The sequence below is a fragment of the Branchiostoma lanceolatum genome, chromosome 13 (assembly GCF_035083965.1).
Source record: "Branchiostoma lanceolatum isolate klBraLanc5 chromosome 13, klBraLanc5.hap2, whole genome shotgun sequence".
NCBI lineage: Eukaryota > Metazoa > Chordata > Leptocardii > Amphioxiformes > Branchiostomatidae > Branchiostoma > Branchiostoma lanceolatum.
The window spans coordinates 14,871,027-14,885,255 of NC_089734.1; the positions used below are offsets into that span (position 1 = coordinate 14,871,027).

At 41.3% G+C, this 14,229-nt stretch overlaps 1 protein-coding gene across 2 annotated transcripts in view; it reads left to right on the top strand.

Annotated features, from left to right (window-relative positions):
- The window catches only part of LOC136447952 (reversion-inducing cysteine-rich protein with Kazal motifs-like), a 40,916-nt gene that overhangs the window by 13,343 nt on the left and 13,344 nt on the right, over positions 1-14,229 (top strand). Inside the window, exons 10-23 of one of the 2 annotated variants that reach the window (XM_066447096.1) lie at positions 248-350; positions 845-905; positions 1,378-1,590; positions 3,414-3,550; positions 4,248-4,388; positions 5,038-5,223; positions 7,191-7,313; positions 7,887-7,968; positions 8,369-8,458; positions 8,826-8,893; positions 9,493-9,614; positions 10,619-10,745; positions 11,527-11,622; positions 13,893-14,011. In XM_066447096.1, the coding sequence (XP_066303193.1) occupies positions 248-350; positions 845-905; positions 1,378-1,590; positions 3,414-3,550; positions 4,248-4,388; positions 5,038-5,223; positions 7,191-7,313; positions 7,887-7,968; positions 8,369-8,458; positions 8,826-8,893; positions 9,493-9,614; positions 10,619-10,745; positions 11,527-11,622; positions 13,893-14,011 (1,668 nt within the window). Of the gene's footprint in view, positions 1-247; positions 351-844; positions 906-1,377; positions 1,591-3,413; positions 3,551-4,247; positions 4,389-5,037; positions 5,224-7,190; positions 7,314-7,886; positions 7,969-8,368; positions 8,459-8,825; positions 8,894-9,492; positions 9,615-10,618; positions 10,746-11,526; positions 11,623-12,479; positions 12,560-13,892; positions 14,012-14,229 lie in introns of those variants that run through there. The other variant, XM_066447095.1, reaches the window with a different exon arrangement.

Consider the following 14,229-nt stretch of genomic DNA (forward strand, 5'->3'; position numbering starts at 1 on the left):
TGTGTCCGCTAGCCAGACCACTAGGCTCTTTATGTTTTCTAAAATTCACATGATTGTTAACCATGAAGTTATGAGACAGTGATTTTTTCATGATTGCATTTTTGGGCCAGTTCAGTGAGAGAGACATTTCTGAGAACAAAAAAATTAAATTTGTTCGGCCTTTGTACAGTACTAAAACCGTTAGATTATCAGTGTGCAATATCTGATATCTTGTAAAGATAGCTTATAATGTTGAATTTTTTTTCAGTTGTACAGCACGACTTGGGCCACCTCTTCTAGTTGGAACCAGTTCTATGCAGACTGCCAGTACCACCCATCCGAGGAGGTGCTCATGCAGTGTATTGCAGATGGTAAGTTTTTGGTCCTAGAGGTTGGGAGTTGGAATCCTGACCGTTGTCACTCACTGGAGTTGCATGCCACTGGAAAGGGTTGCAGTACTTAGAATGGGACGTTAAGCTGTATCGTCTACTTAATTTTGTTTGTCAAAAAGAGCTAGGGGAGTTTCCTTTGTACATTTTATACTGTACATATCATTTTGAAATGTGACTGTAGCATACTGTAAAATGGGAGATATACGTGGTGGTTTTATGTTCACATTTTTCGCGTTGACCTCTTCACCGCGAACTTAAGACCACCGTGAACATTTCCCCCTTTCTGCATGGCAGTTTCAACTGAATTACCTTCGCCGAGAAGGTTATGTTTTGCACAGCATTCGTGTGTGTGTGTGTCCTTCTGTAAACGCGATAACTCAAGATTTGAGAATGCCTTGCGAGAATGCATTGTGTGAACTTCAAACCAACATCTTGGTTGTTGTTTATGATAAAGTCTCTGACTTTTCTTACAGTACAAGAGCCATGTCAGCTGGGCTGTTCAGAACTGAACTACTGCACAAACTTCAACAACAGGTGAGGCTGGTTATCTGCTTTTTCAATGATGGATTGTATTTTTGTACCTTTACTGTCCAATCTATGTTTGACTTGAAGTAACAAACAACAATACTGGTATTGTTTTTATGGAGAGCTTTAGAATCTTGATGGTCAATAGCTACATGTACTGGATAAATTAGATTGTCATGTTTTAACTTACATTGAATGGAAGTAACGATTGTAGTTTTGTCTTCCCCAATCAATCACTCAACCAATCAACCAACCAACCAATCAATCAATCAATCATTGAAATCCACAGGCAGTAGAATGCAGTCCTGACCAATGTGACCATTTTCGGGTGGTCCCTTAGATAATCTTTCCCATTGACGCAATCATTTAGAATCCTGTCTATTATAAGTGACCACCTGTCCACATAGACCAGATTTTACTGGTTCCATTAGTGGTCTTCTTGCACAGTTTTGACTGCATTTCTTTGCTTCTCTTCTTTTAGACCGACGGAGTTGTTCCGAAGTTGTGCATCGCGGTCAGACGAAGACGCGGAGCAGTACATGTCGGACTGGCAGGGGGGGATCATCAACATGCCCGTCATGAGCATCCCCGTACGCGACGTCCAGGAGTGCGAACCTGACATGTGGAAGGCCATCGCCTGTACGCTGCAAATCAAACCCTGTCACAGCCAGTCACATGGAAACAGGATCTGCAAGTAAGCTGTTACTGTAAAATGCAGAAATGTTTGCAGTGGTTTTATGTTTGTGGTTTTCGTGGGGACCGTTTCACCGCAAACTTAAAGCCACCACAAACTTTTTTGTCCAATACTCGCCATTTTTGCCTTAGCCCGAAATAAAAACCATGCAAACTTAAATGCGTTTTACATTATTACTTTTTAGGGTTAAAAAGTGTTTATACCACTAATGACATATGACACTGAACTACATGTACTACTAACAGTTCCAGTATCACTCAATGAAAAAAGATGTTTTTATCTCCATGAAAAATGGAGATATTGTTTTTGGTGTGTCTGTGTGTGTGTGTTTGTGTTTGTGTTTCCGGACTATTGTAGTCAGCATAACTCAAGAACCTCTGGATGGATTACGATGATATTTGGTATCTGGGTGGGTGTTGTGAAGCCGAAGGTCAAGGTCGATTTTGGGCCCCCTGGTATGTGACCTTGGTACTGCAGCAGAACTTCAATTTTTGTATCTTTTGACCTGGACGTGCTGTGGTCTTGATTTTTGGGTGGCAGATAGCCTGTGATGTAATAAAGAAGTGGTGTAGGTTTGGGCCCCCTAGCAGCTTTCTCTGGAACTGCAAGGGCGTTTTTGTGAAAACCTTCTATGGAGAATAACTGAACAAAGGAACAACGGATTTCCATGATATTTAGTATGTAGGTAGCTTAGATAGAGATGTACAAAATGAAGTACAAATTATGCTAATTGGGACTTAATTTGCATATCTAACGAGGAAAATCTATATTTACAGTGTTTTCCATTATCAGACTCAAATACATGTAACATATGTAGTTTGTGGAAAGTGGATCATCAACAGGTACCAATTATGCAAATAGATTCCTAATTTGCATAATTAATGAAAAACACCATATCTCATCTAATTGGAAAATAATAGGACTGTCAATATGATACTTAGTATGCAGGTAGCTTAGAGAGAGATATACATAATGAAGTGCAAATTATGCTAATTGTTACTTAATTTGTATAGCTAATGAGGATTATCTATATTTGCAGTGTTTTCCATTATCAGACTCAAATACATGTAACCTATGTAGTTTATGGAAAGTGGAGCATCAACAGATACCAATTATGCAAATAAATTCCTAATTTGCATAATCAATGCAAGATACCATAATTCATCTAATTGGAAAATTATAGGACTGTCAATATTGCAACATGTAAGGTACATAAAGGTGTTCATGACCAAGCATATAGTATGCACATGTGCAAGTCATTTGCACGAATAGAATTATTCATGGAGATTTGAGGTCGTGGAACTCTTGTTTTGTCTGCAACTGGTTTTCGAATGCTACAATAGCCTTCTTTGCATGAGACTTGCATGCTTTGAATAACTTGTTTTTGTCTGGGTCTGTGTCTTTGCATCTATAAGACTTCCTCTTGATTTGATGGATTTGTCTGAAATTTGGCAAGTAGTTTAAGTGGGTATCAAAAACCTCAGCCCACACCACAAACACCATAATTACTTCACCGAGGATTGTGTCCTCTTGCTTACTTTGAACTTGAAGTTTATTCTCAGAGAGACTGCATTGCACAGATTAACCGTTGGTCTTTTCTTAAACTTCATCATTATTAAGATAACAATACAAAATTACACAAGACAGTTAAGAATGAACTTTTTATAGTCTCAAGAGTTTTGCGGGCATTGAATGTACTACATTGCTCTTGGAATGAAAGAGTTTGTGTCTGTTTGTTCTACTTAAAGGAGGTTTTAGTAAAGGAGTTTATATTTGTTTCTTATGTTGAACACTTAGTAATGTTCTTTTTCTTTGTCCATCAGGGCTGACTGTGTGAACATCCTGACCAGATGCGGTGACCAGGCACGCTTCCCCATGGGCACTACAGTGGACAGTCTGTGCAACGCCCTGTCCCCACAGGACGAAGATGACCACTGTATCACCCTCGCACCATACCTAGGTACGAGACACAAACAATTCTGACCATTGGTACCAATAGTACATCTTAGCACACTGGGTTAATTATGGAATAGTGCATTTTTACATGGGGCAATTTCACGAAGGTCTGTTCTGATATGTTTTTAGTACTTATTCATGCATACTGTCTTGTAGTACTTGTTTTAAGTTTCCATCTAATTTGGGGGTCGAATTCAGAGCTCTACAAATCTTGATCAAAGCTTGTGTTGGTCTCTTGTCTCCTTTATTAATCAAAGTTGGATAATTCTCAACTTTTGATATAGAAAATGTAGGAGTTGTTTTCGATATTAAGCAATATTAAGCAACTATAGAGTACATGTATCTGTTGCGCTGAAACACCCTACTTTCAGTATCCATGGTCACACCTAGCTGCGTCTTCATGCAATGCATCTTCTGACTCAACTCCTGGGACATCACTTTGTGTAGCACTTAATGACTCAATTATGTTTTAGTTAATTCCTTACCTTTTATATTTGTAATTACAATACACATGTAGTACCTATAATAATGTTTTTGAATATGACAATGTGTTCCATCACAATTTTGTGTGCCAAGATATAAAATTGTAAACAGACCTTACAATTCAGTGTAAAGGCTGTAACACTAACAAGGCTGTTTTAGAGAAATTAACAATAAACAATCATAAACAATCCTAACTGTTTTCTGTTGTGTGTTTGTAGTGCCCAGTCAGCACATGAGCCGGCTAGACGAGGTGACGAACCCGTGTAACCCCAGCCCCTGTATGGAGTCTGTGTGTCATGTCAACAGGGGGAGAGAGAACTGTACGGGGTCCTCCTGCCCACAGCACATCTGTAAACAAGGTCAGTATGCAGAACAAGTGGTGGGTAGAGTGCTCAAATTACATTCACTAGGTTGTGGGCTCAAACCCCGGCTGTGTCATACACACTACTGTAAATGCAGAAATTTCTGTTTGTGGTAGTTTTATGTTCACAGTTTTTGCGGTGAACTCTTTACCACGAACTTGAAACCGCCGTGAAAAGCCGTTCCATTGTGTGACTGTAGTGCTACTACTGTTTCAAACGCTAACTCAAAACCACAGCGAAATTTTTCTCCATAACGGAAAATTAAATCCCTGCAAACATTTCTGTATTTGCAGTACTACTACAATACTACTGTCAGTCAACTCTATACAGACTTGGACAATTACTGCGCAGACAAAAATTACAATACAAAATGTTAAAAAAAATCTGTTCAAACGTTTGATAAACATAATGACTAAAAATTTGAAGAAACAATTCAGACTTCATTTCCAGGGGGTTTCCAGACGTTTAGTAACTTTATTTAAAAATGGTACTTGCTGCTTTCTCTGCTCAGCGCTTAATATGAGAAAGGGTATGGAAGTTGAATTTCATATTTCTTCTCACCCTATACTTAGTATGTTTGTCAATTGAAATTGGAGTTATTTTTACAGCATCTTTTTAAAGATGTTTAACCCCTTTCTGTCCGTAGGTTGTCCGATGGGAGAGGCGTCCGACTATGTGGTAGCGGCAGGGGCAGTGGTGAGGGTTCCCGTGGCCAGCGGAGACCCCGGGTGTTACCGGGTGTGTCGCTGCGCCGACGACAGGAGACTGGGAGACTGCACCACCCTGTCCTGTATTCCCATGGACACATGTCTGGTGGGGGGACAGATCAAAGGTATGGGGAGGAACGGGTTTGTCATCCAAGAAATCTACAGCCCTATGGCCACACATGGGGCAATTTCGTATTGAGGTCACCTGAGTTAGTGCCGAATGGCAGCCGCTCCAGACCCTTGCAATCTAGCCCCACCAATTGTGCGCTCCTTGCAATTCAATCCCTGGCTGCGAAGAGAGAGTAGTCGACCTACCCAATAATAATAAAATAAAAAATTAGAACAAAGATGAAAATATAGTGGATTTGTTACAAAGGAATTTTAGGCTAGAAAAAATAAGCTTACTGGACCTGGTAACATTTGCCAACATGATTTCACCAGGGTACGAAATTCCGCCAACCTGAAAAGATATGCCCAAACAGATCTCCAACCCAACGTCCTCCAGTATAATGCACTCCTGTATATCTTAACTGTGCATACATGTACCTTGGGGATGCTGCACTAGAGATATCTCAAACCCACTGTTTTTCTGTAACTGGCGGATTTATGTAACCTACCGAATAAATGTTAATGGAGGTTACATTTATTTGGGAAATGAGAGTACTAAGTGTTATGCGCGCATTGGGCATGAGATGCAGCATAAGACTTCCTCAGTACAAACATGATATATTTGTAGGTATTTTCTATACAAAAATTGCATGACATTGTGAAGAATATTTCTACGTCATGCAAATCTTGAAAATTGCATGTTGCATGTTTGTATTTCAATCGCTGAACATAGGATAGTACTTTTGACCAGATAATTGTTCTGTTTTTCTCCAGACAATGGTACTAGTTTTGAGCTGGACTGTAACATCTGTGCATGTTTTTTTTCCAGACCATGGTACGAGTTTTGAGCTGGACTCTAACATCTGTGCGTGTTTTTTTTCCAGACCATGGTACAAGTTTTGAGCTGGACTGTAACATCTGTGCATGTTTTTTTTCCAGACCATGGTACAAGTTTTGAGCTGGACTGTAACATCTGTGCATGTTTTTTCTCCAGACCATGGCACGAGTTTTGAGCTGGACTGTAACATCTGTACATGTTTTTTCTCCAGACCATGGCAGGAGTTTTGAGCTGGACTGTAACGTCTGTGCGTGTTTTTTCTCCAGACCATGGTACGAGTTTTGAGCTGGACTGTAACATCTGTGCGTGTTTTTTCTCCAGACCATGGTACGAGTTTTGAGCTGGACTGTAACATCTGTGCGTGTTTTTTCTCCAGACCATGGCACGAGTTTTGAGCTGGACTGTAACATCTGTGCGTGTTTTTTCTCCAGACCATGGTACGAGTTTTGAGCTGGACTGTAACATCTGTGCGTGTTTTTTCTCCAGACCATGGTACGAGTTTTGAGCTGGACTGTAACATCTGTGCGTGTTTTTTCTCCAGACCATGGTACGAGTTTTGAGCTGGACTGTAACGTCTGTGCGTGCTTTTTTTCCAGACCATGGTACGAGTTTTGAGCTGGACTGTAACGTCTGTGCGTGTTTTTTTTCCAGACCATGGTACGACTTTTGAGCTGGACTGTAACATCTGTGCGTGTTTTTTTTCCAGACCATGGTACGAGTTTTGAGCTGGACTGTAACATCTGTGCGTGTTTTTTCTCCAGACCATGGTACGAGTTTTGAGCTGGACTGTAACATCTGTGCGTGTTTTTTCTCCAGACCATGGTACGAGTTTTGAGCTGGACTGTAACGTCTGTGCGTGTTTTTTTTCCAGACCATGGTACGAGTTTTGAGCTGGACTGTAACGTCTGTGCGTGCTTTTTTTCCAGACCATGGTACGAGTTTTGAGCTGGACTGTAACATCTGTGCGTGTTTTTTCTCCAGACCATGGCACGAGTTTTGAGCTGGACTGTAACGTCTGTGCGTGTTTTTTTTCCAGACCATGGTACGAGTTTTGAGCTGGACTGTAACGTCTGTGCGTGCTTTTTTTCCAGACCATGGTACGAGTTTTGAGCTGGACTGTAACATCTGTGCGTGTTTTTTCTCCAGACCATGGCACGAGTTTTGAGCTGGACTGTAACATCTGTGCGTGTTTTGCTGGTGAGCTGACCTGTACAAAGAGACCCTGTCTCTCATTGGGCAGTTCAGACGAGGAGAGGAGAAGATACACAGGTGGGAGAAGTTTGCGATAAAGAAACAATATATTTCCCCCATACCTGTAGTATGGGCGAAATATAAAAAGAGATTTTTTGTTAGATTGGCAAGATGGTCTTGTGGTTAGGATTGTTGACTAAAAAAATGGTTCTAGGTTCTAAAGGTTCTGGGTTCAATCCTTAGCAGGTGTCAATGTTGTGTTCCTGGGAAAGGTACTTAACATTTAACACCTATTTCCCCACTCTACTCAGGTAAAGATTAGTACCTGGCTTCTTTAATTGGACTTAAACTAAAGTTGGTGGTTCCGTGTTTAAGATTTAGAGCCACACCTTGAGCACGTACATGAACAAGAACCCATCACACTAAGTCTTATCTTTAAGAGTAGGGATAATTTATATATCCATGTGTGAGTTGGCACCTGCTATAGGTAATGGAAACCAGAATATTCTGAGTCCACCACCCTGGCCACAAGACCACCTTGCCACCATGTAATTTCGTTCTGTCCAACATCACTAACCATGCCATGTTGTTGTTCTAATTAAAAGAAGATTGTGTTTATTGTTTACTGATGTGTTCCTATATTGTACACAGGCCTCCCCTGTAACTGTGCTGACCAGTTTGTACCGGTCTGTGCTCACAATGGCAGGACCTACCCAAGTGCCTGTTTGGCAAGGTTAGTACTTTTTCAATGTCAAGACGACTTACTGTAAAGTTTGAAATTTTTGCATTGTTTTTTAGTTAGTGGTTTTTGCATTGACCTCTTAATATATGAACTCACTACACCTCAAATATATGCTGTCTGTTGTTACCATGGTCAAGATTTTTTCAACCGAAACCTTTCTGATTTATACTGTGCTGTGAAATCAAGTCCTGCAAACTTAAATAAATTTTCTTTTGATCTATGAGGATAACTTTTTCAATAATTTTTCTTAGATCCTTAGATTTTAAAACTAGCACTGACCATTTTATATGTCACTTGTGCATTGAAAACCTCGTACTTGGTTTGCAGTCAAGATTATTTTCGTGTCAAGTCTGAATTGTTTTTTTTGTTTAACTTGGTTTTTTTCCCACAGATGTGCTGGTCTGTTGGATCACCAGTTTGAGTTTGGAACTTGCTCCTCTCTCCACCCATGTCAGCCCGATCCCTGTCCAGCAAGCAAGAGGTAGGAATCTTCACAAGTTACTTTCTTTTCTTCTTGCCCTATCTCAGACTGAGAACAAAGCATGATGACAATGTCTTTTTGTTAGCTAGTAGTGCAATTTGCTACGGCTTGTGTCACCCAGCTCTGTCAGTGTGTTGGGTTCTTTTACGTGCAGAGGTATGACGCTCGAGGCTTACACCTGAAGCTACCTCACACACAGGGTCGCCGGCTTTATGTCACCGTCTGAAATGACGAAACTCTACAAAACGATTACTGTCATCGTGTGGATGGTTTGAGTTAAAATAAAACATAATTTTTATGAACCCGTTTTTGATAACTTATATGTAACAGTTGTATAACATTGTTGATTGTTGTACTTGTACTTCAGGTGCATCCCCAGACCGAAGGTGTGTCTCAATGGACTGGACCAGGAACACTGTCAGCAGTACCAGTGTGGTAGGTTTAGAGTCAATCTTAGGCCAATACTAGACACTTAATACAACTATAATAAATAGATAACTGAATAACTGTAAGCATCTGTAATCTACTGCAGGAGAATTATTTAGGATTAGAAATACATGAAGCTTCATTGCCTTTAGTTCATAAGAAATTGAAATGACACCAAGGAGTAGAAATTGACTGTACATGCGTAAAATATGTAAAATCTTTAACATCAGAGCAAGAAGTTTTTTTGCAAATGTTGTAATCCGTCCTTCTCACTGAATTAACACAGGCCAGCATCAGCTAATCAGATGCTTTCCTTCCTGTTGTTTTAAAGAAAGATACCAGCCAATTACGTTGCCCCCTGCCTGTAGGCGGCGATGTGCTCAGCTAGTAACTTTCCAACCAGTAACCGGATGAGAGTATCTGATTGGCTAAAGGCAGTCCTATATGCCAGTGTTATTGCTTGACATTATACAAACAGCAGGCCTGGCAAAAGAGGATGCCTTGTTGTGTGCTAGTTGTGTTTTGCTGTACTTATACATTTGTAACTCTAGGTTTTTAATGTTATAGAAGATCAGCCATATTCATTACAACCCTTTATGTTTGTACAGTCCCCCGTAGCTGTGAGGGGGAGGAGGAGGATCCCGTGTGTGATGCGGACGGTGTCCAACATCCCAACTACTGTCAGCTTCTAGCAGCAGGGAAACTACTGGGTTATCATGCACCCTGTCGTGTAAGTCACCAACACTTAACAGTTCCATTAATTTTATGAGTGTCATATAATCGTGACTTTGTATCTAGTAGGTACCCTCCTGCATTAAAGAGTATCTTTTAGGTGCAAATCCAAAATGGTGATTCGTCGATGAAGGTTAGACATCCAGGTAATACGATATGATTTTCCAAACTCATTAGGCGTACCAAAATGGTGATTGTTAATGTACCATACTGTAGCTAACACTCAAATATATACTTATTTTGTAAAGAAAAACTCACAATTTGTACCACAAGAATGACATTTTAGCACCGATGAATACATTATATGGGAATTTAAATCGGTGCCTTCTTTGACTTGAGATCCCCATGCAAAAATTTGTTTTTGCACAATGAGATATAAAAAATCCAATTAAGTAATTATTCTGTTAACTGTTTCTGCCATTATTAAAGACTACAGGTTACTTTGTTGACACTACCAACTGGATTTGGTGTTAAACGGACGTTTCGGAAAAAGCCACTCTTTTTAACCCACTTTTCACTCCTTCGGTCCATGTACATTGTAAAATGGGGGTAAGGACCCCCAAACGTCTGTTTAACCCCAAATTCAGTTGGTACTGTGAATTGTACAGGTTCAGGTCAAGAGCTGTACCTAAACCTCTGTACCCATACCTCATGTTACATTTAAGTATGCAACCCTAATAAAAAGAGTTCCAAATATACTGTAATTCTTGATTTGTTACCTTAATTAGTAACTTTTAGCTGATTTAACGGTCACTAGTCAACAGCTAAAATTTCATCATCGCTAATATTTGATCACTAATATTTGAAACAGTAATGTTTGTTCCCACCGTTAAAATTAAGTGCCGTGACCTACTCCATTTTCCCCCAACCGCTATATTTTCCTGCCGCTACATGTATATTTAAGTGATTTACAGTACTTGTTTTAATTGTGTAGACCCAGTAAAATCTGCTTGTCCCTTGTGTTTTTACTAACTAATTGATGAGTGTTCTCTGTGTCATCAGGAGCCCTGTAAAGTCAGCCCGGTGTGCGGACACAACGGTGAAACCTACGAGAGTAGCTGTGCTGCCCACGCAGCCAGAGTCTCCATAGACTACGAGGGACCCTGTCTGGCAGTAGGTCTCAGGCCAGGTCAGTTTACTTAAAACCTCTCTCTGTGCTCTATTCAACCAGCTCATTGAAGAACTAATCTTCCACTAGTCAAGAAAGAGAAGACAGACGCAATGTATATTTACAGGTTCATTGTACCAGGGAAATTTCCCAAGCCAGGGCTCGAAATACTGGGTGCATGTGCACTTGTGTGCACCCAAAATTAGACCTATGCACTTAATTGTTAACTGTGAGTGCACCAGTACACCTAGATATTTTTGTAGGCTATAGGATTAGGGTACTAATGTACACTAATATACAGAATATTCTTGAAATGTTAGTATCAGAAAAAGTACAACAAACCCTTTGTTGTACTTTATTTGATGTATCACTTGTTTGAAATTTTAAGGTTAGCTATAGAATTACAGATTGAAGTTCTTGAGAGCGTTTAACTTACATGTAGTTTGTAATTATGTTTTGCTGACATTCAACTCTATTTCATGTGGTGCACCCAAAATTCTTTCTGTGCAGCTTATTTTTTGGGTTGGGTGCGCCAGCGCACCTATTTCCAAAAATGAATTTCGAGCCCTGCCTAGCTCTTTCTCAACACGCACAATGACCACAGCTTAACTTCCTGTCCTAAGGACTGCAACCTTTCCCAGTAGGAGAATGTCGTTAGAGCAACACAGCCGGGATTCGAAATCCCAACCTCTTGATCCAGAATTAGGGTCACTAACCACTGGACTATATATATGCACACTGAGGCTACATTGTGAAGGGAAGTGTCCACTGACTACATGTATGTCTCTATATATTTCTGTAGGACAAGGCCAGTATCCGGAATGTTCCACAGTGAGCTGTCCTGACTCCAACCTGTGTGAAGGGATCATTCCTCCTGGGGCATGCTGTCCAGTCTGTGGTATGTAACTACTCAATATTCTGTTGATTTTGGATATTTCGGCATTTGGATATTCAGGCAGCAAACATGTGCTGTCATGCCTGACATGTATGTTACTCTGGTTGTTTCAGCCATACACCCAAAGAATCTGCAAACTCTATCTTGATTTTCAACTGCAGCATAGCATGTTTCTTAGTGTTTCTACTCAAGATATTTTGATTCTAAAGCATTGAACCGGCGCATACTGTCCCGAGGACATATTAGATTGCCTGTGAGCTTATGATTCTTTTGTTCCATTTCGGCGTGTCACATCGTCTTCTCTGTTGCCGCATCTCAACGACGCCATCTTGAAAATCCCGCTTTGTCACGTGATCCATGCAGCGGTTGGCCGGTTTGGATAAAAAGACACATATGTCACATAAAATTTGTGTATTCACATAGTGATTTGTGCGTTTTTCATAAGATTTGTGTGTTTTTGCATAGTGAATCATTGTGTGTTTCTCATAAAATTTGTACAAATCTCATAAAATTTGTGCGAATGCTTAGGTCCCCCTGGTGTAAGTTACAGCTCATACTACATACATGTGCAGTCCGTGAAGCTGTGACAAAATCTTATCTATTTCGTGTACAATGTATAGCTACATGTGCCACTCATCCAGTCTGTACCTGTTAAAACTCATGTTATGCAGTCTGTGTTGCTACAACTCGGTGTTGTACAGGCTTAAATGTGTAGTTACAACTCTGGTTGTTGTACAGTTTGTGTAGACATTTCTGTTTGTTGTACCTACAGGCGGAGTGTTGACCATGCTGTACAGTGGTTGGTACGTGGTGTTGTGTTTAGGTACACAGCTCTGATCTCTGTTTGTTGTACCCTACAGGTGGAGTGTTGGCCATGCTGTACAGTGGTTGGTACGTGGTGTTGTGTTTAGGTACACAGCTCTGATCTCTGTTTGTTGTACCTTACAGGTGGAGTGTTGGCCATGCTGTACAGTGGTTGGTACATGTACTTGGTGTTGTGTTTAGGTACACAGCTCTGATCTCTGTTTGTTGTACCTACAGGCGGAGTGTTGGCCATGCTGTACAGTGGTTGGTACGTGGTGTTGTGTTTAGGTACACAGCTCTGATCTCTGTTTGTTGTACCTTACAGGCGGAGTGTTGGCCATGCTGTACAGCGGTTGGTACGTGGTGTTGTGTTTAGGTACACAGCTCTGATCTCTGTTTGTTGTACCTTACAGGTGGAGTGTTGGCCATGCTGTACAGTGGTTGGTACGTGGTGTTGTGTTTAGGTACACAGCTCTGATCTCTGTTTGTTGTACCTTACAGGCGGAGTGTTGGCCATGCTGTACAGCGGTTGGTACGTGGTGTTGTGTTTAGGTACACAGCTCTGATCTCTGTTTGTTGTACCTTACAGGTGGAGTGTTGGCCATGCTGTACAGTGGTTGGTACGTGGTGTTGTGTTTAGGTACACAGCTCTGATCTCTGTTTGTTGAACCTTACAGGCGGAGTGTTAGCAATGCTGTACAGTGGTTGGTACGTGGTGTTGTGTTTAGGTACACAGCTCTGATCTCTGTTTGTTGTACCTTACAGGCGGAGTGTTGGCCATGCTGTACAGCGGTTGGTACGTGGTGTTGTGTTTAGGTACACAGCTCTGATCTCTGTTTGTTGTACCTTACAGGTGGAGTGTTGGCCATGCTGTACAGTGGTTGGTACGTGGTGTTGTGTTTAGGTACACAGCTCTGATCTCTGTTTGTTGTACCTTACAGGTGGAGTGTTGGCCATGCTGTACAGTGGTTGGTACGTGGTGTTGTGTTTAGGTACACAGCTCTGATCTCTGTTTGTTGTACCTTACAGGTGGAGTGTTGGCCATGCTGTACAGTGGTTGGTACGTGGTGTTGTGTTTAGGTACACAGCTCTGATCTCTGTTTGTTGTACCTTACAGGTGGAGTGTTGGCCATGCTGTACAGTGGTTGGTACGTGGTGTTGTGTTTAGGTACACAGCTCTGATCTCTGTTTGTTGTACCCTACAGGTGGAGTGTTGGCCATGCTGTACAGCGGTTGGTACGTGGTGTTGTGTTTAGGTACACAGCTCTGATCTCTGTTTGTTGTACCCTACAGGCGGAGTGTTGGCCATGCTGTACAGTGGTTGGTACGTGGTGTTGTGTTTAGGTACACAGCTCTGATCTCTGTTTGTTGTACCCTACAGGTGGAGTGTTGGCCATGCTGTACAGCGGTTGGTACGTGGTGTTGTGTTTAGGTACACAGCTCTGATCTCTGTTTGTTGTACCCTACAGGCGGAGTGTTGGCCATGCTGTACAGTGGTTGGTATGTGGATCTGGTGTCCAGACAGGCCAGTATCGGACCCATCACCGTCACACAGGTCATCCAACAGCTGCGGAACCATGTGTCGGTGGTAAGTACTCCCATTAATTAGATTAATTAAATTGTTATTGGGTTACCCATTCGGTGCTAACTCAGGCGACCTCAATACGACAATTGCCCTATGTGGGGCCATGCATAGGACTGTAGGTTTTGAACCACTCACACTTGGAAGGACCCCTACTCTTTTTGATGAGTCTTTTTTTTTTTTAATGATCTCGCTCAATGCAAGGCCATAAGGGGCCACTTCTC